Raw genomic sequence first — 24570 nt, forward strand, 5'->3', positions numbered from 1 at the left:
CTTGAACTAGAAAGTATCATGGCCAGTGTCTCTCTGAAACAATATTTGAGGCAAATGATGGACTTTTTTTTATGTGATAGCAGGAATTCATAATCCGCACATGTGGAAAGTTGATTTTGCCATATTTATGTGAACAGGTTGCAGAGCAGTGAAAGACAGTCAGTGCACTGAGTAGAATTCCTAGCAGTTGATCCTGTTGGCTCCCCCTTTTTCCACCAAATGGGTGTTTTATTAAAAGGCTTTACTGTGATATTCCAGTATTCAAATAACTTGCCAAGACATGCTGATTAGACTTACATGAAGGATTAGATAGTTCAGCGAGATACTGGAGGGCAGCCAGTGCCAGTGAAACTGTGCCTCAACGTGAGTGACTCTCCTCAGAATAGGCAGACAGAAAATGAAAGTGACAGTAAGAAATGTAAACTGCTGATTTTTTTGTTCTTGAGGTTTAACAGAAAGTTGATGTCACCTTTTCTACATATAATTGCCAATCTTTGGGTTTATTTTCTTTGGGATGAGTGCAGGTGCCTAGTGCTGCCTTGTTACTCTTCCTGCCATAACATTGCAGATGGTGGAGGAAACTGGCAGTTATTGTACGTGAGAAGCAGAAGTTTATTCATCTGTGCAAGGAAAAATCAAAATCTAAAGGAAACAATTTGTTTTTTATTTACTTTTTTTTTCCCAATTCTGGAACATAGTGGCTTGTGCTGGGGTTCTCAATCTTATCAGAAATGTTCATGTACAAGTTGATAGGGTGAATGTTGGTAAAGCCTCCACCTTTGTTGACGGGGGAGCTTTGTGACTCAGCATGGTTCTACTGCTACTGTTTTCAGTCGGAATCCTGCCTAGCTACCTTTTCTCCAACTTTTTCCAGGAATGCTAATGTCAATGGAAGCCATTTTATTTCACTGTTGTACAAATCTGATCTCACTATTGATGCTGTTCAGACCACTTCATTTCTCCATTGAATACAGATTTGTGACCTCTCCGTTCGCTCATTGTGCTGTAGGGTATCAATATTACCATTCTTGCCCTCCCTTCCATTTCCTTGCCCCACTCTCCTTCATTGCTCTTCAGCAGTCGGTACCACATTGTTGTCTTTAATCAATGATGTCTAGAACTCGGAGGCACGTCCACATTACCATCCATCTACCTGTTTTCGAAAACCTCTTCAAAGGCTCCTTCTTTGACATTTCATTTGCCTGTATATCATTTTTGCACCTGCACTGATCTTGCTCAGTGGCCATTCTTGTCAGCCCTAATAGGAGAAATGTCTGTGGTCCTTTGTGGACAATGACTAATTATTTGCTTATGTCCATCCATCTCCAGAACGTTTGTACGGGTTGTCAGTTTCCAGAACCTCCTATAGCCACATTAATGTATGCCAGATTTCCAGCTTTCCTGCCTGTGTCAATCTTAAAGTAACAACACTATCAACTTAAATTTATGTAACACCCTTGATCTAGTGAAACATCCAACAATGCTTTGTGGGTGAGTAATCAAGCAACATTTGACAGCATGCCACAAAGATATGTTATATCAAACTTGGTTGAAGAGGTTGGATTTAAGCTATAATTTAAAGAAGGAGAGAGGCAGTGAGATGCAGAGGTTTAGATTGGAATTTTACTTCACTGCTGCCATTATTCTTAGACAATACCGTTCACCTTAGAATGAGACAGCACTAAAGAATCCTCTTTAATATCTTAACATCTTTCCTGAAATGTAGTGCCAAAACTGAACACAGTGCTCCAGCAAAGACTATCCATGCTTGTTTGTCAAGACCATTAAAGAAAAGTAAATTAAGTGGAAAAAAAAATAAAAGTACAGAAGGAAGTCTGTTGTACCAATGCACACACTTTAAAAGTGTTTTATAGAAGTTGGTCATAACATCTTTGCTATTGTTCCTCTACGATTATACTGAAGCCAAGGATCCTATGTGCTTTATTCGTAGTTTTCTGAACTTCTCCTGCAATCTTCAAACATTTGCATGCATGTATCACCAGGTCTCTGTGTTCCTCCACCTCTTTTAAAATTATACTCCCCTATTCTTCAAAATAGTGGTGTGTAATCATTTATATTCACCTCAGAGGACAGTGGGTCCTCAGTTTAACATCTCATTGAAACAAAGCACCTCTGACAGTGCAGCACTCCCCCAGTACCGCAGTGGGAAACGTCAACCTGGTATACGTGCTAATGTTTCTGGAGTGGAACTTGAACCAAAAACTTTGTGATTCAAAGGCAGTAGTGCTATTGACTAAGCCATTGGTTGAGAAGAACTTGGTAGTGTTTCCTGTTTAACATTATTTCAGGCAGTAGCTTAGAAAATTTCTCTCAGATTTTCAAACTTCTGCTTCTGAATGCTTGCATTTGTTGTACCTATAGAACTTTTCAAAGATGTGTAAGAGTAAGTATGAAAATAGAAACGTGCATAAAGGTAATATTAAAAACAAGTGAATGAACTGAATCCCCAAGTGGTAAAGGAAAAACGCATGTCAAATGCAAAGATTAAAATTTAAGGCAACCTTCCAAGTTTAAAAATGTGCAGTCTGTCACAGGATTGACATTATACTATGACAGTCTGTCAGACTGAGAACTTTTTGTACTTTTTTTTCCCATTGTTTCTTTTTAAATAAAAACATGTTTGCATTGATGACAAAAGGCCACCTCATTTCTCATGGCTTACTGGAACTGTCACCAGCTGCCCATCATGTGACACAGGTTTGGATATAGTGTGAGCTTTGCATCTTGGAACATAGACGCGTCTGCTCACCAAGTATAGCCTCCTGAGAATTCCTTTGCAATTCATCACCTCTGGTGGTTGACTAGCCAGATGGACACTAAACACAAGTCATTGAGTTCCATCAAAGCATCCTGACACTCATTTAAAAAACCAGTGTGGCTTTTCCTCGCAAGCAAGTTTGAATTAATCCATCTCCACATGAAACTAATTTGGGTTTAAAACATCGTTATAGCTGTATTGCGGGTCTATGGATCTTATCCAGCAATGGGAGATAATTAAAGCTTTAGAATTGTGGCAAGTAGCAGTTGATTTAGTACTTTGTAATACAAAATAGCCTGTGTTTTTAACTCTGAGTCTCCATATCTTTTCCATCCGTCATTTTCTAAGAAATAATGTGAAATTTAAAGAAGTTTTAATAAAAACCTATGGTGCAGTATGTTTTTTATTTTGTAACTCTATCTTCTTAGGATCTCGCTATGCCACGTACTATGCCTAGCTAAGAAGACAGAATGAGCTATCATAAAGCTTGACCCACTTAGAGACACTGATGAGTGGCCAACCATAATACCCTGGGTCTCTAATACTTTCCCTTCTTGCATGTGACTGAGTGTTTATCTCAGTGTTAACCCCATGAGTGAATCTGAAGGGAGTGAGGACACATTCTAATTGTGTGTACCCATTGATTTGGAGCTCCGAGCACAGACTCAAGGCAATTTAAAAGGCCTTTTCTTTTCCTCAGTCAAGCACTTTGTTTCAGTTTTCCATTCCTTTTAATTTTTATATTGAACTTAGTTACGCTCACGTCACTGTTTCTTATGTTGTTCCCCAGCCTTTATGTTAACTGTTTGCCTGTCTTCATTTCTGGAGTTAGATCCTCCTTAACCTCTATCCCCTTTGCTAATGACTACACTGATCTAGAAAGCAGTCCAGAGCATAGCGTAAAGTCACTTCCTATCTTAATCCAATGTACCTTTGGATAACTAGTCATCCATTATTGTTCCCTGTTGCGCCTACCTTTATTCTACCTTTTCCTCTTTCCTTTCCAATGATTGACCTGTGATATGCTCCCAGTGTAAGGATGACAAACTTCAGTAATGTAGGGGAGAAACTGGGATTTTTCTGTTCAATCAAGAGAAGGTTAAGAGGAGATTTATTAGCAGTGATTAAAGTGATGGGGAGTTGTGATGGAGCAAATGCAGAGAAACTGTTTCAGCTGGCAAGAGTGATCGCGAAACACAAGACATAAGATAACTGGCAAAGAAACTAGAGGGAAGATGTGGGGGGGAAAAAGTTTTACAGAAGTTTTTATAATCTGGAATGCACTGCCTGAAATGACAGTGGAAGCTGATTCAATGATAACTTTCAAAAAGTATTTGGATGAATGCTTGAATGGCTGTATGACTGACAAAAAAACCAGGTCTTCCCTGTGAATGCATGGACCACATTCTGATTTGGTGTTGGCCACCAAATGTCAAAGGTTTCAGAAGAAATAGGAAAAATAATGTGGGAGGAAAATTATATTCTGAAATGTCTTATTGAATTTATGCAGTAACTGCATTAAATAGAAATTTCCCCTTTTGCTTAATTTTCAACTGTTAGACATTGCTTCTTTATGATAAATAGAATATTTTGATAGCATAAGTTCTGTTGAGAAAAGTACTGTTATTTTTGATATAGCTATTTCAAGCATCTAGACAATGGTACAAATGTGAATATGTGTGTGATTGTTCAGACCTGCAGGAAGTGCACTGAGAGATGGATAAGTATCAGCAAGCTGCAATTTGCTGCCTTGGCCCGTACGGCCTCTGTCTCTTCTCCAGAATTGCCTTCACTCCACCCAAGATCCCGGTTTGGAGAGGTGGAAACATGACAATTGATTGTGCTCACTCCTGTTAGCTACGGGAGATTTAACAAGTGCCCACCACTACCATCCCCCGCCACTCCCCCTGCTAGTTGTCTACTTTCTCGCTGTGACTTTGACATCTCTCTCTCTTTCTCTCTCTCTCTCATTCTCCCTATTACCTTTTCCCTCTGCTCTCTGGATGCAGCCAAACGTAAAGCATGGAAACTAAACCGTGTAGGTAGCTTGCGAAACATATACAGCAGCAGCAGCACCAGCACCAACACAGAAGGTAATTAATCCAAGAGGAACACCAACTTAAACCTGATCACCGAGTAGAAATTGGTATTAGTTTGCCTGGAGCATACTTGCCTACTTGTGTGGGCTTTTATTTTGTTTGTGTTTTGTTTTTGTTTTATTAAACTGCTTCATTTATGTCATACATGTTCCTGTTTTCTTTACTTAAATTCTGACCTTTCCACTAGCTGTGGAATAGTGATGTTTAAATTACTTCAAGAAACCCATTTCCCATTCTCACCACTGCCCCCCCCCTTCCTCCCTATTCCCTTTTTGTACATGTTGGCATTCGATGTAATATTTTTCAAGTTATTGCAGTTTAAGGTGCAAGTAGCAGGTGTAATGATCTGTGGCAAAATACAATCGTGTGCTGTGACATTTAAGTACAGTATTTAATTTGTTTTGCGAAACGTTGCCTGTAATGCTCTTTGTAGCTGGCCTCCAATCCAGATCTGGTGCATGCTAGGTCATTTGCATGTTCAGGTGCTTTATAGTCTATACTGTTATTCTGCACTGCTGAAGGTCAACCAAGTCAAAGTTCATAAATTGACTTGAAATGCTTTCAGCAAAGGCGGCAATCACATGTTTGTTTAATAGAAGATTGAGTTTTTTCATTTGTACACGAAAATTATAAATTAGTTTCTTTCTTTATACAAAATGTCAAGAGGCCAATTTATTCAACTGCCCGAAATCCATTTTAATACATGTAGTCCTGAAATTGTATATGATATACAGAATGCAAGGCTGGTCACATTCCAGTAAGCCAACCAGTTGGGTAATGTTGTCACTTTAAATGGAAAGCGAATGGGTCAAGATAATCGTGGTGCTCTTGCCATATTACTTACAGACAGCTTCTGTGGTGGTTTTAATAATTTCCTGATTGTTCGTGTTTTTCCTGTCTGTTTTCTTAATGTGTGAAATTCCGCCACAATGAATGGAGCCTGAGGCCTTCAGTGTATTTTTTTTAATATAAGCCACAAGCGTTAGTTGTATGCTTGTATTTGAAATTGTAATTTTCATTGCTTTTAAATAATTGATTCTGATTTGTTTTGGAAATATTTTGTTATATAATACAGCTTCTCTTTTATCACCAATTGGCATATGAATAAATGATTGAATTTGTACTGTAAAGTGTGGAATCAGCCGCAAGTGATTGAGGCCCCATTGTTACTTGATGCCCGCAGCAGGAATTCAAATGTCAGTATTTACTCAGTCTTTTGCTTAAAAAATGCATTATTGCATCACTATTGGTTAGAGAATTTCAGCATTGGTGATTGCCATTGCATTTTAGAAGAAATACACTCAGCTCTGACATTTTACTGCTCTCACATGAACTCTTACATCGATACTGGACCAGTTACCTCCTCCTGTACTATCAGCAGAACTATCTAAAGAGGCAGTGTGTATGGAATTTTACAGCACAAAAATAGACTATTTAGTCCAAACGCAACCACTTCTTGAGTTCTATGCCCAAAGGCAGGTCTGATCCACAATATCACAACCTCCCCCGTGGGCAGGGCAAGGGAGTAGGTCTCGAATCTACCCCAGTCAAAACAGAGATTGAACTCTGTGCTGTTGGCACCAATCTGATCCACTGCTGTCTTCTCCTTCCCATCCTGCATCCCCCCAGACACTAACCTCTAGTTACTGTGGCAGCCATTATTTGAACGTGCTTGTTACAGCTTCGAACTGGGAACAGTGGTAGTAGAGGCTCCAATTCCTTTCCATTCCATGACTGACCAGTCACCTCTCCCACCTTTACGACTGGCCAATGGCAGATGGAAGGATTTCCACATTGAAACTTGACCTTGTTTGGCCTCATTAGAAAAGCACATTCCTTGGCCATCAAGTCCTGGAGCAGGACTTTAGCTCAGAGACAGGGCCACAATGAGTCTTACCATTGGGTTTGCCACTGAGCAGGGAACTGACAAAGATATATTTATACCCTGAGTTTCAGATTGTCCCATCAGCAGAAACATCTTACATGAATCCATCAAGAACTCTTTTAGAATTTTGAAGACCTTTAGCATGTTTCCCCTCTGCTTTCTCTTTTTAGAGAAACGAGCTACAGCATGTTCACCATTTCTTGATAGTTGTTCCTTTTCAGATTTGGCATCATTCTTTAAGCAACCTTTTCACTTTTTCCAATCCTTCAGTGGGTCTTCAAGTGTAATATGGTGAAAATGCTGAAGAACTCCTGCAAAGCCTGAAATAGTTCTCAAGGAAGTTCGTAGCCCCTCAGTCATTTTTTGCAAAGTAGAGAGCTCCTCTCCATATTATGTTCTTTGATTGTCCAGATGCTGTTTGTGACTTTCTGTTTAAATTATATGCGGGAGTGAGTAATCTTCTGATGCCCTTTAATGTTAGCTATCAGGTTGCAAGGGACTCCTTTGAAACTAGTCAACTTTTCAAAGCTGCTTCTGAATGATACCAGTAATTCCTAATTATGCCTCTGTTGTCTCTGTAATAGATGATGAATAAAAAGGGGTCAATTTTCTTCTAGTAATCACTTCCAAATGTTAACCCTCCTCTTTAACTGTTTAGCTTCTGATCCCAATATAATCTAATAGACATGTTAGACCCATTAGCCAGTGAAAGTTCAGTGGTTAAGTTTCACTTGGGAAGCCCAGTCTTATTCCAAAGTTTTCTTAACCCTTTATGTGCTTGACTCTGAATACTGTCTCATTTACAACTTGTTGACCTTTTGGCCATATGCTCCTGCATTTTCTCTCTGACCTTTACCTGCTCCAAACTGACTCACGGAGTATGCAGATTGAAGCAATTTGCGAAAAAAAACTGAGGCTTTGGGTTCAAGCAGGTGTTAACAAGCTCCCACATCCCAGCTGACCACCATAGTCTCCTATGGCTGTGTTTCTCCATTTATTCAGACTATTGCTTTTTGTTTTCCTTCACAGAGCAAGAAGAGAATTTTGAATTTATAATCGTTTCTCTCACGGGCCAGACCTGGCACTTTGAAGCTGCTTCTTATGAGGAAAGAGATGCATGGGTCCAGGCAATTGAAAGTCAGATTCTGGCTAGTTTGCAATCCTGTGAGAGCAGCAAGAATAAGGTAATTTTCCCAAGCTCCTCTGTTCTACTTGGCTTACTGACAATGTTCCGGTGTCACATGCACTGTAACTGCTTCCTCTCTTTAGGTTTTTTCCATTTCATAGCTGTGGTACTGAAAGCCAGAGCGCTCATTACTTTTCAGTAAAGTTCCATGCTATTAAAAGGACAGTTTGCTCATGGCACTTCCAATTTAAATATCTGTACATTATTTCAACCAAATCTAAATTTAGTGTTGGCACCTTCAGTTCATGGTTCAGACCATATTTCTTTGTAAAGAAGCCCCAGTTAAAGTCTCATTGAAAAGCTGTTATAGGTTAAAGAGTAAAATGAAAGTTGATGTAAAATTTAGCACCAAGATTGCACAGAATAACAAATACTCCACTCCCTTTCATTAGTTTGCTGTTGGAGCTTTAATTTTGTTCTGTATATAACAACCCAATTAGAGCAGTCTCTAGGGAGAGCCAAACAGTGATCTTCAATTGGTTTACAAGATCCATTAAGGACAGTGGGCGCCACTAAACAGCCCTATGTTTCCACAGCGCTAATCTATCTCGTGCAGTTTGTTAGTATTTATAGTAAAATGCAAGTTTCTTGAGTACATTTTCTGGTAAATGTGCAAGGAATGGACCCTGGCTTTCTGCACTTTGTACCTGGATGTTTAAAAAGACGGAATGCAGTGATCCCTTATGTTATGAAGGTTTTGTTCATTATCCTCAAAATTCATGCAGTGTTGTTACTGGCAGAAACATAAATAGTAGAAGGCTATTGAGCCCTTAGAGCCTCTTCCACCATTCAGTTGGACCACAGTTTCATCTACCACCTTGGTTCTGGAGCAATTAGTGACAAAAATCTTTCAATCTCAGTTTTGAAATTTTCAGTTGAACTTTGACTCAGTGGCATTCTGAGCAGAGAATCCCAAAGTTTCATTACCTTTTATGTAAGAATGGTTTACTCCCAACACCCCTGAATGCCCTGACTCAAATTTTAAGATTATGCTAAAATACTTTGACCATCAATATTACTGTCTGTACTTCTCTCGGTTTTCTTTTTTTTGCAGTTTAACGTGTTGAGTATATTAAACGTGAATTCTACTATGAATGATCTCCCGACCCTGCAAATATCAACACAGACCTGTGTTTATTTGTGAAACATTGTTTTCCTGAGATTAACTAACCAGTGTGATCATTGTAAAAACATTCGGCTTAAATAATTTGCTGTGGCTGCGTTTATTGGCGTTGACTGTATCTGTCTATTATTTTGCCATTGCTTAGTCACGACTGGCAAGCCAGAATGAAGCCATCGCTATTCAGTCAATCAGAAACATTCGTGGCAACTCTCATTGTGTGGACTGCGAGGCATTAAGTAAGTGATGAAAAGACATTTTCTGTCAGATGTTGTTTCCTCCTTCTTCCGTGTTTCATTCCTCACCAGAGAGAATTTCTAGGAGATCACAAAATCGTACAGCACAAGAGAAAGCCATCAGCCCATTACCTTTTTGTGCCAACTCTTTACAATTAGTCCCACTTACCTACTCTTTCTTTTTAACTCAGCAAATGTCTCCTTTTCTTCATATTTCAGATCAAGTTCCCTTTTAAAATTTATTATTAAATCTCCTTTTAGTTAGTACGTTCCAGCTAGTCTCACCCTGGCTTTTTTTCTTCTACGTTCTCTGGTTGGTTTCTCTCTCCCCGCCTCCCCCCTCCTCCACCGATTTGTCTCATAATTTTTGAGTATCTCTATTAAATTTTCTCTTATCTGGTCGAAGGAGAACAGTCCCCTCTGTAGCCACTCCACATAACTGAAGTCTCTGGTTCTCTTCTTGTAAATATCTGCACCTGCTCCAAAGCTTTCCCGATATTTCGTGCCCAGAATTGGATGCAGTACTCCAGCAGAGGCTTAACCATATCATAAATTATATGCACAGAAGTAGTTAATGACAGAACGGTACACTTGAGTGGCTAACACAGTCATGCTTGGCAGCATTCTTTGAGGGTTTCTGCAGACCACTCTATCAAGTTTCCAGCACTATGAGGCCAAAGACCCTGCTATAACAATGTCTAGTAAGCACAGTTAATTGGATAAAAGATATGTTTTGATCATAACAACAAGGGATCCCCTTATGGGGCTCCTATAATACAGCTGTCAGTGTTAAACGTGATATCATGCTAATCTACGTGTCTACTGTGTCAGATAAATACTGTAAGTTTTAAATGGAATGGTGCCTTTTGGGGGCACACTGTATTTCCCATATAACTGATAGATCTATCCAAAGTATCACTGAGCCATAAAAAACAAAAATGTCTCCGTTTTGATTCCTGACCTCAGCAGGTTAACAGTCTGAGAAAGTGGCAAGTATTAGAAAGTGTTAAAGGTGGCTGACGCTCCTTGGGTTAATGATTCCATTTACTGATAATTTAACATAGAATCATGGGATGATACTGCATATAAAGAAGCAATTTGGCCCATTTACACCATGCCAGCTTATTCTAAAAGCACTCCCAATGTTCTTTCCCCATATCCCTGCAATCTTGCCTCTTTTAGGAATTTCGAGTTCCCTTTTGCTGGCTGCTTTTGAATCTGTATCCACCACCCTAACAGGCATTGCATTCTGAATCCTAACCACTTGTTGTATAAAAGTTTCATATTGCCTCTTGTTCTTTTGCTGTTCATCTGAATTGGTCTCCTCCAGCAATACCCCTGAGGCATTTGAGAAGGTTTCTCATTATTTGCACTATCCAAACCCTCAATGTTTACAACCACTTTGCCTAGCCTACTACAAGGAGAACAACTCCATTTTCTCCAGTCTATCCACATAACTGTATTCTCTCATCCCTATTACATTGTCTCAGCAACTTCTCCTGAAGTCACCAGGACCCAGTGCTCAAATAAAAATATTATAACAGAGGATAAGATTGTCCACAGAGAAAAGGATTCCCATTGTCCAATTTGAAGACACACATAAAGGGACATTTAGTAAGTAGGATTAGTAGCATCTGTGGAGAGTGAAAAAGAGTTAGCTTTACAGTTTGTGACCCCTTGATCAGATGAAATATTAACTCTTGTTTCTGTCTCCTCAGCTGACAGCTGCTGCCAGACATGCTAAACATTTCCAACATTTTCTGCTTTTATTTTAGATTTCAGTGATCCATGGTATTTTGCTTTCGTGTTGATGTTTAATACGCACCTTTTAGTTGGCTTTTTACTGCTTTGATTTCTGCCAGATCCAGACTGGGCCAGTTTGAACCTAGGAGCCCTCATGTGCATTGAATGCTCAGGTATCCACCGCAACCTTGGCACCCATCTGTCACGGGTCCGCTCCCTTGATCTTGACGATTGGCCCCTGGAGCTCATCCGAGTAATGTCATCCATTGGGAATGAAGTAGCTAACGGCATCTGGGAAGGAAGTGCTCAGGGACGCACCAAACCCTCACCAGATTCCACAAGGTACGTGCATTCATCTCTGTTCATTAGTCTTGAATTGATTCTGAGCCATACTTTTGTTATATCCAGACAGCACTATTCCAATACTGCCCTCGCTGGCCTGTTCTGTCTAAAATTGGGCTTATCTAAAGCACTGCTGCTCATACCTTTCCTCATACCATATTCCTTCAACCACCACCCTGTACTATCAGGCCTACATTTGCTCCAGAATTTTAAAATTCTGGTCTTAATGATTCATTTTCTCTACAGCCTTGCTCTTCACTATCCCTGTACATTGAAACATGAGCCAAAGATTAAAAACTGCTCTGCTACTGAGATATTTTATGTGTATAGTTGCTTGGCTACTACAAAGTACTACTTTGTAAATAGGTGGAAAATATCGTACAGCTCGATCATGATATTCCAGCTAAAACTGGAAACTAAGTTTATTTACAAGATTTATAATTACACCGAAGCAGAAAATAACACAGGTTGGCTTTCAGCAATATAATGCTTTGACATATCACTGTCGTCAACTGACCCAAAAATAAAAACTTGATTCCCTTTCAGTATCTATTAACTGTCAATCAGAAGTTCGCTTCATGCCTGACAGAGAAGTGATGAAACATACAACATACAACATAGAAATGAATGATTGAATGAGGGGAACTCCTGAACAGGGAGAATTTGCCTCACTTGTATAACTGTGAGCAGCTCTTCGTCATCTCAGATCAGAACAGTCCTTTCATACTCAACATGTAAATATGTTCAAAGTCAGTTTTAAGTTTCAGGCAGATAGATTCTGAACAGCAGGTCACTATAATTTGTATGGGTTTATTTTTAACACTTCGCTTATGTGTCACATTGCTGGACCTCGAGGACAACTTTTTTTGTGCCTGTTAGCTTTCTGCACATAAAAGCAACATTTCAAAGCCAGAGGATAATTTCTGATGTAATTAACATGTAATAAGTTCCCTCCATGAGATAAGTTAAACCAAAGAGCTCCCACAGAAACGTACATATCCCTAGAGGATAGGGATTGCTTTAATTCAATCCTTCACACAAGGCAGAAGAGTACCTTTTAGGAGACAGCCGACAATTTTACTTTATATTTGCAATATTTAGGTGGAGGATGGTTAACTCGGTTGGCTACATAGTTAGTGTGTGATTCAGAATAATACGGACAGAGACTGCTCAAATCCTGTTCCAACCAAGGTGGAATTGGGATCTGCCTCCTTCCCCTTACTATAAGAATGGAAGGCAGTAGTAAACCATCTCTGACACTATCTGCTGAGGAACACAGGATGAAGCATCGACAGACACTAAGGCAAGTACCAGACCTCTGGCAAAGCACACATGAAATGGAACAATATCTTGGCCCTTAAAATTTTATGCCAAACCGTTATGAGACTTTAAGTAAAACTGGAGTTACATTGTGTTATTTTTTGCATTTCTTTACTACTGCATTTCCAAAAATTTCCATCCTGTTTTCACCCTGCATTTCCATCTCTTTCTGTTATTCTAGCATGTTAATCACTTCCTCATCATTTTGTATAATTATGTAAACTTAGCTCCTTCTGGAGTAAAGGAGCAGGAGAAGGCTATTCAGCCTTGGTTCTATTCATCTTCATCCTTTTACTGAACAAAAATTTAGACATCTCAGTTCTGAATTTTTAATTGACCTCAACCTCATCATTGTTTGTGGAGGGAGAGAATTACAGATTTCCACCACCTTTCGTGTTAAGAAGAGCTTCCTGTTGTTACCCACTGAACAGTGCCCCTCTGATTTTAAGGTTGCATCCCTTTGATCAGGACACCATCCAGCAGAGAAAATACTTTTTCTTTGAAATGTTTAAGGATTTGATAAGATAGACAATTAGATGACCAGTTGACCTTAAATACTCAAAAGTCTCTTTCACTGTGGTCCATTCTGAGAAGCTTCACCAAGCAATACCTCCAAAGGTGTGAACTCTCAACAATAGATTGAGGTCATAGTCATAGTGTTGTACAGCACGGAAATAGACCCTGCAATCTAACATATCTGTGCCAACCAGATATCCTAAATTAATCTAGTTGCATTTGCCAACGTTTGGCCCATATCCCTTAAACCCTTCCTAGTCATGTATCCATCCAGATGCCATTTAAATGTTGTAATTGTAACAGCCATCACCACCTTTTGCAGCTCATTCCATACATACATCACCCTCTGCAAGAAGAAATTGCCCCTTAGGTCTGTTTTAAATCTTTCCCTCTCACCTTAAACCTATGTCTTCCAGTTTTGGATTCCCCTACCTTGGGGAAAAGATCTTGGCTGTTCACCCTATCCATGCCCCTTATGATTTTATAAACCTCTATTAGGTCACCCCTCAGCCTCCAACACTCCAGGGAAAATAGCCCCAGCCTATTCAGCCTCTCCCTATACCTCAAACCGTCCAACCATGGCAACATCCTTGCAAATCTTTTCAGAACCCTTCAAGCGATCGTTTTTGTTCTTGAAAACTTTAAAGGGCAGGTGGTGGTTTTAGGTCTCATTTTCAGTCATATAATCAGGAAAATAAATACCAGTAGATGCCAGATACTTGGCTGCCCAAAGTAGGGAGACTGGGCAATGGATTATCTTTGGCCTACTCAGCCTGCATGGTCTTAGCTGTATTTTGTCCCAGTAGCAGAGTAGTGTGTGTTTTGGGGATTTTTGGAACCTTTTAAAATTTCTTGTCTTTGTAATTTATAGAGCAACTTCAGTAGAGATATTTGCAGATAATGTAAGCGGCAGCAACCAAAGCAGAGATCAAACTCTTAATAGCTGTGGGTTTTCTTTTATCAGTGACTTATAGTCTTGTATTTTGAATGCTCCTTAAGGACATGGAATTGGAGCAGGAGTCAAAGTATATCATACACTACACAGTCATGATAGAAAACGGCAAGGATGAAATATATGACCACGTGTAAATATTGTTTCATATTATAAATGAAGTATTGTTATTGGATCTCAAAGCTTTCAGCCTAATTTGTCAGATGAGATTCATGGGTGCCTGTCTACTTTTCATGCAGTGTTTGCAAACATGGGTGTGAACATTGTGCAGAAACTCATACTGCCCAAACTACTTAACCTGGGACATCTTATTCAAAGACAATGGGCCTTCCCTCCACTTGGAAATCCAAAGACAAGCACTTCTTCCATTGTTTGATCACACTAGTGAGTTGTATGGCTAACATCAATATTTTGTTCACAGTGATTAGCAAGTCTAAATCCAGTCCTTAGCCTTTCTTTTAGAAAACGTATGGCACTGAAGAAGGCCATTTGGCCCTTCATGTCTACGCTTGATTTAATGAAAGTCTCTCCATTCTCCTCTCACTTTCCAAGTCTTGATGCATAGCCCCCAAGGTTACTGCTGTTAAGTGTATCTCACAACGTCTTAATTTACTTTATCAACCTTTCAGGCTGTGACCTCCATGCCCCCCCTGCCACCCTTTAGGTGAAAAAGTTTCTCAGCTTCCCTGTAATAGTTCTAGCAGTTACTTTAAAAGTCTGTTCCCTGGTTATGAAGCTAAATATTAGGGAAATGGATCCTTCCTGCCCATTCCATCTAGGCTTCCCTTAATTGAAGCGACGTTTTATGATATGAGGACCACACAGCATTGGTCAGTGCTAATGAGATAGGCCAACGATTTGTTTCCATTAGTGCTCCATTAGACTAAAAGATTGACACTGTCACCTGTCCCATCAGTGTATGCGGGTTCAAGACCCACACAAAAGGTTTGAGCTCAAGTTCCTACTGTAGTTGTGGGGAGATATTAAGCAAAGACCTGTAAAAATACTGCCTGGCACTATTTTGAAGAACAGAGACATTGTGGCCAATATTTATTCTTCAATCGGCCCAACAGTCATTCTCATATTGCTGTGGGTGGGCTTTTGCCATGAGCGAATTAACTTCCACATTTCTGAAAATACCATGGCGACTGTACTTCAAAGGTACTCTGTTGCCTGTAAAGTGTTATAGGATGTTTTGAGATTGTGACAGGTACTATGTAGATTTTTTTTTTCCCCTCAGTGTCTTTGTTTTCTTGCCCTGTCCGTAAATGTTTGATTCCTGGAGGTGTGCAGTTCAATGAGCCTCAAATATTCGCAAGTGCCTCATGCAGTGACTTATGTGACTGAAAGGGAGTGGAAATGGGAGGGCAAAGAGAGGCATGACACTGATTAAGAGTATATTCTCACCCAATGTGATCAGGAGTTGAGCTGCCTTTTTTTTTCTCTCATCTACCCTTCACTATGCCAGCTCTGTCAGTCCACCTTCTTCTGCTTCGGTTTCTTGGGGACAAGTTAGCGCTGTCAGATATTGGGCAGTATGCTGATTTACTGAACAAGCTGAGTCCAAAACAAGGGGATGTAATCATCAAATTAGAGCCAGATCTTTCAGGGTGGTAGCAGGAAGCACTTCTCACAAACAGCCATGAAAATCTGTGGTTCGTGTATTTTATCGTTCACAGAATGTGGGCATCTGCAGCAAGGTCAGAATTTATTGCCCATCCCTGGTTACACTTGACAATGATGTGGTGAACCATTTTCTTGAAATGTTGCAATTTCTATGTTGCTGTGCTGTTAAGTTAGGAGTTTCAGAATTTTGACCCAGTAGTATTGTAGAAAAAGCAATGTATTTCTAAGTTGGGATGGAGTCTGATTTGAAGGAGAATTTGCAGGTAGCGATGTGCCTGGGCACCTGCAGCCTGAGGTGGTGAAGTTTGTGATTTTGGAAAGGTGCTGTGGAAAAGGAGCCAGGCTTTGCAATATAACTTCAGTCCCTCAGCCGTGCAGGATCCAGATTATGATGCATACCTACGACCTCCCCTTGTGGTAATCTGTTAATGTCACCTGTAAATGGCTTTAATAGTTTCCTGCAATTATCAGCAGCCTCCGAACCGTGGCCGAAACTTCCTCAGAGATGGTAACAAATTGAAGCTGGCGTCTGCTGAAAGACTATCGACTTACCATTTTTTTACACAGAAGCTGTTACTCCTCCATGGCACCTTTTTAAGTACTTGTGAGCAAAAATCTTTCAGTACAAATTGTCTGAAATTTTCATTATTTTTTTCTTCTTGATCTGTTACTATTCAATACAGGCACTCTCTGTGCTGAGGGTGAGAATTGAATAAGATCAATGCGGCCAGAATTAACTTGAACTTGGTCCAGAATGTATTTATTTAATACAGTGGTAATTTTCCTTGACAGCTGATCTTCTGTTTTTGGTGTGCTGAATTTGTATTACATGTTTAATCCAGCAATTATTTAGGGGAAGAAGCGCCAATAACGCACTAGTTAAGTGTTAGATAAAGGCAACACTAACTCACTAACACAAGTGCTGTGAATTATAAAATGAGTGTTAACTGTAGGTTAGTACTGTCACTGTTCAAGTTCACCAGAGGTCAGTCCTGTGAACTGTGAAAAGCCCTGTAACTCCAGGGGTGGGTGCCCTGAATCTTCACGGCAGTGATTTTTAACCATTTCTGCATGTGGGAACACCTTCCTTCCCCAGCCAGCACTAAATGGTTTGCACTGACAAAATATCTCAAAGGCATTGTCAGCCATCCACTGATGTTTCATTAGCATGTAGCCTTGTGTTGGACTAGGTCTGTATTCCTTCCAGTGTGGAAGATTAAGGGGTGATGTATTCGAGATAGAACATAGAACAGTACAGCATGGGAACAGGCCATTCAGCCCACCATGTCTGTGCTGACCATGATACCATTCTAAACTAATCCCATCTGCCTGTATGTGGTACGTATCCCTCTATTCTCTGCCTGTTCATATGTCTGTCTGAATGTCTCTTAAACTTTGCTATTGTATCTACCTCCTCCCCTGGCAGCGTGTTTCAGGTACCTACCACCCTCTGTGTAAAAACAAAACATGCCTTGCACATCACCTTTAAATTTTCCCCCTCTAACCTAAAACCTTATGCCCCCTAGTATTTAATATTTCCACCTAGAGAATGAAACTCTGACTATACACTGACTATGCATGCATCTCATAATTTTATATAATTCTATTAGGTCGCCCCTCAGCTTCCAATGCTTTAGCAAAAACAATCTATGTTTATCCAACCTTTCCTCATTGCTAATACACTCTAACGAAAGCGATCTAAGTTTGTCCAACCTTTCCTTATGGCTAAAGCACTCCATCTTAGAAGACAGAGGATGGTGGTGGAGGGTTAATTTTCAGACTGGAGGTCTGTGACCAGCGGTGTATCACAGGGATTGGTGCTGGATCCACTGTTATTCATAATGATATATGATTTGGATGAGAAATTAGGAGGTATGGTAAGTAAGTTTGCAGATGACACCAAGATCAATGGTATAGTGGACAGTGAAGAAGGTTATCTGGGAGTGCAGTGAGATCTTGATCAACTGGTCCAGTAGGCTGAGCAAGGGTAGATGGAGTTTAATTTAGATAGATGCAAGATTTTGCATTTTGGTGGGTCAAACCAGGGCAGGACTTACACAGACAATGGTAGGGCCATGAGAAGTGTTCCAGAGCAAACAGATCTTGGGCTCCTTGAAAGTGGAGTCACAGGTGGACAGGGTTGTGAAGAATGTTTTCGGCATGCTAGCTTTCATCGGTCAGAGCATTGAGTATAGGAGTTGGGATGTCTTGTTGCAGCAGTTCAAAATGTTGGTGAAGCCACATTTGGAGTACTGCATGCAGTTCAGTGGCCCAACTATAGAAAGGATATTATTAAACTATAAAGAGTGAAGAAAAGATTTACTAGGATGCTACTGGCCTGGAAGGTTTGAGTTATGACGAGACATTGGATAGGCTGGGACATTTTTCCCTGTAGCATAGGAGACTGAGGGGTGACCTTATAGAGGTCTATAAAATCGTGAGAGACATAGATAAGTTAGATAGCAGACAGCTTTTCCCCATGGTAGGGGAGTTTAAAGCTAGAGTGAGAGGGGAGGGATACAAAAGAGTCCAGAGGGGCAGTTTTTTCACACAGTGGGTAGTGAGCACCTGGAATGGTCTGCCCAGAGGTAGTGGCGGAAGCGAGTAAATTTTGTCATTTAAGAAACATTTAGACAGGTACATGGATGGGATAGGTATGGAGGGATGTGGACCAAACGCAGGCAAATGGGACTAATTTAATTGTGGAAACTGGGCAGAATGAACAAGTTGAGCTGAAGGGCCTGTTTCCATGCTGTAGACCTCTATGACTCTATCTGGAAACTTACTAGTCAGACCACTGATGTTTTTATCCAAATTGTTTATCTATATATCTATATATATATATATTTACAAACAACAGAGGTCCCAGCACCGATCCTTGCAGAATACCACTGGTTGCAAACATCTAGTCAGAAAAACACCCTCCACGATTACCTTCTGTCTTCTAGGGCTAAGCCAATTTTGTATCTAACTTTCCAACTCTCAATGGATTCCATATTCAGGTTGAAGAAAGGATCTCATAGGGTCGAGAGAGAAAAAACTAAATCCTCTGATGGGGTGGGGAGTGTGGTCTAGAACAAGGATCGGTTAGTCTAACCTCTAGTGGGGAAGTTATTAGAAAGAATTCTGAGGAACAGAATATATCTACACTTATTCTGACTCAGATTGTCAGCATGGGTTTGGTAAGCGATGGTTGTGTTTGACAAATTTGACCAAAATCTTTGAGGCAGTAGTAGGGGCTGTTTCTTAGAGTAATGCATTTCATGTGGTCTACATGGACTTTAGCGAGTAGGGTCCCCCAAGACATACTGGTCTAGAAAGTAAGATCACATGGGATCCAAAGCAAAGTGGCACATTGGATCCAAAACAGGATGGGAGGCAGGAGGTTAGAGGGTGATGGTAGTAGGATGTTTCTGGACTGGAAATCTGGTTTCAGTGAGGTTCTGTTGGGCTAGTTGCTGGGCCCTTTGCAGTTTATGGTGATTATTAATGATTTAGACTTAAATATAGGAAGTATGATCAAGAAATTTGCAGATGAAATTTCGAAAGAAATAAGGTAGAGTGGTATAAAGTGGGGAGGATACCTTTAAACTGCAGGAGGATATAATTCCACAGGTCAGGTGGCCACAGCAATGGTAAATGGAATTTAATTCAGCTATGTGTGAGGTTATGCACTTAGAGAGGGTGCACTAGAGAGGGTGCTGAGAAGATTTACTAGGATGTTGCCTGTACCTGAAGGGTCTGAGCTATAAGGAAAGATTGGAGAACCTAGGTTTGTTTTCCTTGGAGTAGCACAGGTTGAGAGGAGGCCTGATAGAAGTGTATAAGAATGAGGGGCTTAGATAGATAGGATGGATAGGAAGGCTCTTTTTCTGTTAATACAAGGGTCAGTAATCAGGAGCCATAGACTTAAGGCAAGAGGTAGAAGAATAAGAGGAAAGTTGAGGAAGAATGCTTTTACCCAGAGAGTAGTGGAAGTCTGGAACTCACCACCTTAAAGGGTGGTTCAGTTAGAAACAAACAATTTATGTAGTATTTAGATATTCATATGCATTGCCATAGTTTCCAGAGCTATGGACCAAGATCTGAAAATTGGGATCACTGTAGTCAGATCATTATTGACTGGTACAGACATAGCAAGCCAAATGGCCTCCTTCAATGATAGAAATTTCTATGCGTGTAAGGGAACAGAACATGAAAATTCGCGTTGGGCAGTTTAATAGGAGTGGTGTCGGAAAGCACTGCTTCACGCAAAGAGAAACAAGAATGTAGACATTTCTTCTGGTAAAATTGTTGAGGCTTGATGTTGAGTGAAAATTTCTAAATCTTGGGATTGATGGATTTCTTTTGGCTCAGTGAATTTGGAAATCTGCCATATGATTCCGTCACAACAGCACCTTGAACAAGGTAAGATGGCACTGTCGGCTGTGAAGATGATTTTTGCAATGAACTTTAATGTGCCTGGCATCTTTCAGAGTGGGGCTGGAAATAGCTAAAAATCTTTCAGTTATTGTCCACTGTTGAGTTGAAGGAAGGCACAAGTCAAGAGTATGATGGAATATTTTCCACGTGCCTAGATGAGTCTAGCTGCAGCAACATTTAAGAAGCTTGATACCATCCATGACAAAGCAGCCTGCTTGATTGGCACCATATCCACAAACATTCACGCTGTCCACCACTGATGCTCAATAGCAGCAGTATGTCCACATACAAGATAAATTACAGAAATTCAACAAGGTTCCTTTGACAATACCTTCCAAACCCACAACCACTTCCTTCGAGAAGGATAAGGGCAGGAAGTACACATGAACTTCTGTGTTCCTTCACTGTAATACGGTCAACATCCTGAATCTCCCTCCCGAACAGTATTGAGTCTACCTACAGTAAACTCACTGCGCGATTCAAGAAGGTAGCTCAACACCACCTACTCGAGGGCAGCTGGAGATGGACAATAACCACTGACCCAGCCAGCGAAGCCAAAATCCCATGAATGAAAAGAATATTCACTAATTAGTGATAGTCAGTGACTGGCACTTGTGTGGCACAAATATTATTTGCAATTTATCAGCGCAAATCTGGATGTGGTCCAGGTCTAGGGTTGGAGAGTTGAAGAGTGAAGTAATTCTAGCCTATCAACATATGAGATACAATAGCAACGCAAGTGGCTATTGAATATGTTAAAGAAGACATGAACTGCAGTGGTCATTGTGAGTTCATGGAGTCAGTAACTCTAGCAATCAGTATGTTAATAGGACAGTAATAGAACATAGAACATTACAGCGCAGTACAGGCCCTTTGGCCCTCGATGTTGCGCCGACCTGTGAAACCAATCTGAAGCCCATCTAACCTAAACTATTCCATTATCATCCATATGTTTATCCAATGACCATTTAAATGCCCTTAAAGTTGGCTAGTCTACTACTTTTGCAGGCAGGGCATTCCACGCCCTGACTACTCTGAGTAAAGAACCTACCTCTGACATCTGTCCTATACCTATCACCCCTCAATTTAAAGCTATGTCCCCTCGTGCTAGCCACCACCATCCGAGGAAAAAGGCTCCCACTGTCCACCCTATCTAATCCTCTGATCATCTTGTATGTCTCTATTAAGATACCTCTTAACCTTCTTCTCTCTAACGAAAACAGCCTCAAGTCCCTCAGCCTTTCCTCATAAGACCTTCCCTCCATACCAGGCAACATCCTGGTAAATCTCCTCTGCACCCTTTCCAATGCTTCCACATCCTTCCTATAATGCGGTGACCAGAACTGTACGCAATACTCCAAGTGCGGCCGCACCAGAGTTTTGTACAGCTGCAACATGACCTCCTGGCTCCGAAACTCAATCCCTCTACCAATAAAACCTAACACACCGTACGCCTTCTTAACAACCCTATCAACCTGGGTGGCAACTTTCAGGGATCTATGCACATGGACACCGAGATCTCTCTGCTCATCCACACTACCAAGAATCTTACCTTTAGCCCAGTACTCTGTATTCCTGTTACTCCTTCCAAAGTGACTCACCTCACACTTTTCCACATAAAACTCCATTTGCCACCTCTCAGCCCAGCTCTGCAGCTTATCTATGTCCCTCTATGTAACCTGCAACATCCTTCCACACTATCCACAACTCCACCAACTTTGGTGTCATCCGCAAATTTACTAACCCATCCTTCTACGCCTTCATCCAGGTCATTTATAAAAATGACAAACAGCAGTGGTCCCAAAACAGATCCTTGAGGTACACCACTATTAACTGAACTCCAGGATGAACATTTCCCATCAACCACCACCCTCTGTCTTCTTACAGCTAGCCAATATCTGATCCAAACCGCTAAATCACCCTCAATCCCATGCCTCCGTATTTTCTTCAATAGCCTACCATGGGGAACCTTATCAAACGCTTTACTGAAATCCATATACACCACATCAACCGCTTTACCCTCATCCACCTGTTTGGTCACCTTCTCAAAGAACTCAATAAGGTTTGTGAGGCACGACCTACCCTTCACAAAACCGTGTTGACTATATGGCAGGTCACAGAAGAAAAAAAAGATGGTAAATCTGTGTCAGTGCCTGAACATTGCATGAAACATTAGGACTCGGTGATTGTCCGGGTCAATGTGTTCAAGGAGGCAATGATTCTTGGGGGTTGTTGTGTTAAAAGAGAGAGTCACACTTGGTGGTGAGTGTGTTGAAGGAGACTGATTCTCAGGGACTGTGTTTTAAAGGAAACTGTAATCTCTGGGGTGTGTGTGTTAAAGGAGACACTCATTCTCGGGGCAGTGTATTAAAGGGGGAATGATTCTTGGGGTTCAGTGTGTTAAAGGAGACCGTGATTCTTAGGGGTCAGTGTGTTAAAGAAGAAGTAATTCTCACGGGTATTACTTCTCCTTTAACACACTGATCCCTAAGAATCACGGTCTCCTTTAACACACCGACCCCCAAGAATCACTCTCCCCTTTAATACACTGCCCCGAGAATGAGTGTCTCCCTTAACACACTCACCCCAGAGATTACAGTTTCCTTTAAAACACAGTCCCTGAGAATCAGTGTGTTAAAGGAAACAGTCACTTTTGAAGTTAGTGTGTTGAAGGAGACAGTGATTCTTTTGGGGTCAGTATGTTGAAGCAGACAGTAACTTTCAGGGTTAGTGTGTTAAAGGCAGCAGTAACTTTTGGGGTCATTGTGTTAAAGGATTCTCAGGAAGCAGTGTGTTAAAGGAGACACTGATTCTCAGGAAGCAGTGTGTTAAAGGAGACGGTGATTTTTGGGAGCAGTATGTTAAAAGAGACAGTGACATTTAGGTTAAGTGTGTTAAAGGAGACAGTGTGTCCCAGGGTCAGTGAGTTTAAGGAGACGAGGATTCCTGGGGGTCAGTTTGTTAAAGTAGACGGTAACTTTCTGGACGTTGTCTTTAAGGTAATGGTGAGGATCTGGGTCGTGGAGAATCAGGGCACAACCAAGTGACAGTGGGCTTGTATGTCATGTCTACGTTCAGCTTTCTTCTGTGTCCCCTATGATTTAGACCAGGTACACAATGGAACCAGAGATAACAAGGTGTAGAACTGGATGAACACAGCAGGCCAAGCAGCATCAGAGGAGCAGGAAGGCTGACTTTTTGGGCCTAGACCCTTCTTCAGAAATTTTATATTGTTCGCCATGGAGAAGCCTAACATAGGGCTCACTGATGAAGAAGGTATTTACAGATGGATGTGTCTTCCAATACACAATACTCGTACTGCTTGCCAGCAGTGAGAGCTGAAAAGCAAGAAATGACAAGTAGAGTAACCACTACACACCACCCACCGACAACACCTGCGTTAATTCTGTTTTAGGAGACAGAAACATTTGGAATTTGTATGGTAAAGGAGACAGTAACTCTACTGGTCAGTGCATTTAAGGAAAAGTAACTCTACGGTGTTAGTATATTGTAAGGGACAGTAACTCCACAGGCCAGTGTGTTAATTGGACAATATTTCTAGAGGCCAATGGCTTTGTCTAAACAGTAATTAAGGGACAGGAAGTTGTGATAAAGGTGACAGTGGAAGATATTGGGTTGCTGTGTTCCACAGACAATAACTGTCGAGTTCAGTGTGTTCAATGAAACAGTTGTTCTTAAGTCAATGTAAATCTTAAGGAATACAGAATCTTTAGGGGTTAGTATGTAGAAATGTTAGAATTCTGTGTACTAAAGGGAGAAGTGACTCCAGGCAGTAAGAATGCTTCTTAAGGGAGACAGTACTACTTACACTGGTGAAGAAGTTTGTAACTTTTTGCCTTGACTTGTACTGTATTGTGGAAGTTACTTCTATTATATTTGAAATTATTGATGAATTGTCGCCATGCCATGCTTCAGAATGCGTTACCACCTTGAAGAAGTGAGGAATAATAAATTAAAATGTTTTTTCATTTACCACTGTCGTTATCAGAGCATTCTTGATACTTGGAGAAATTAAACATTTTAAAAGATATGGAGATCTGCGTCTTTAGGTAAAAACCAAAAGAACTGTGGATGCTGTAAATCAGGAACAAAAACAAAGTTGCTGGAAAAGCTCAGCAGGTCTGGCAGCATCTGTGGAGGAGAAAACAGAGTTAACGTTTTGGGTCCGGTGACCCTTCCTCAGAACTGATGGTGGCTGGGAAAACGTCAGTTTATATGCAGAAAATAGGGAGGTGGGTGGGGTAGGGAGTAAACGATAGGATAGAGCCCAAAGAAGGAGAAAGACAGTTGGACAGACAAAGGAGTTGCTAACGATCAGGCTGG

The 24570-nt window shown here is 40.7% G+C and overlaps 1 protein-coding gene across 4 annotated transcripts in view; it reads left to right on the forward strand.

The window, feature by feature from the left end:
* The window catches only part of agap1 (ArfGAP with GTPase domain, ankyrin repeat and PH domain 1), a 671134-nt gene that overhangs the window by 589353 nt on the left and 57211 nt on the right, over positions 1 to 24570 (forward strand). For all 4 annotated transcript variants that reach the window (XM_048599132.1, XM_048599133.1, XM_048599130.1 and 1 more), the window contains 3 exons: positions 7793 to 7947; positions 9218 to 9308; positions 11168 to 11390. In XM_048599132.1, coding sequence (XP_048455089.1) covers positions 7793 to 7947; positions 9218 to 9308; positions 11168 to 11390 — 469 coding nt within the window. The remainder of the gene's footprint in view (positions 1 to 7792; positions 7948 to 9217; positions 9309 to 11167; positions 11391 to 24570) is intronic.

The sequence above is a fragment of the Rhincodon typus genome, chromosome 7, assembly GCF_021869965.1.
Source record: "Rhincodon typus isolate 14 chromosome 7, sRhiTyp1.1, whole genome shotgun sequence".
Taxonomy (NCBI): domain Eukaryota; kingdom Metazoa; phylum Chordata; class Chondrichthyes; order Orectolobiformes; family Rhincodontidae; genus Rhincodon; species Rhincodon typus.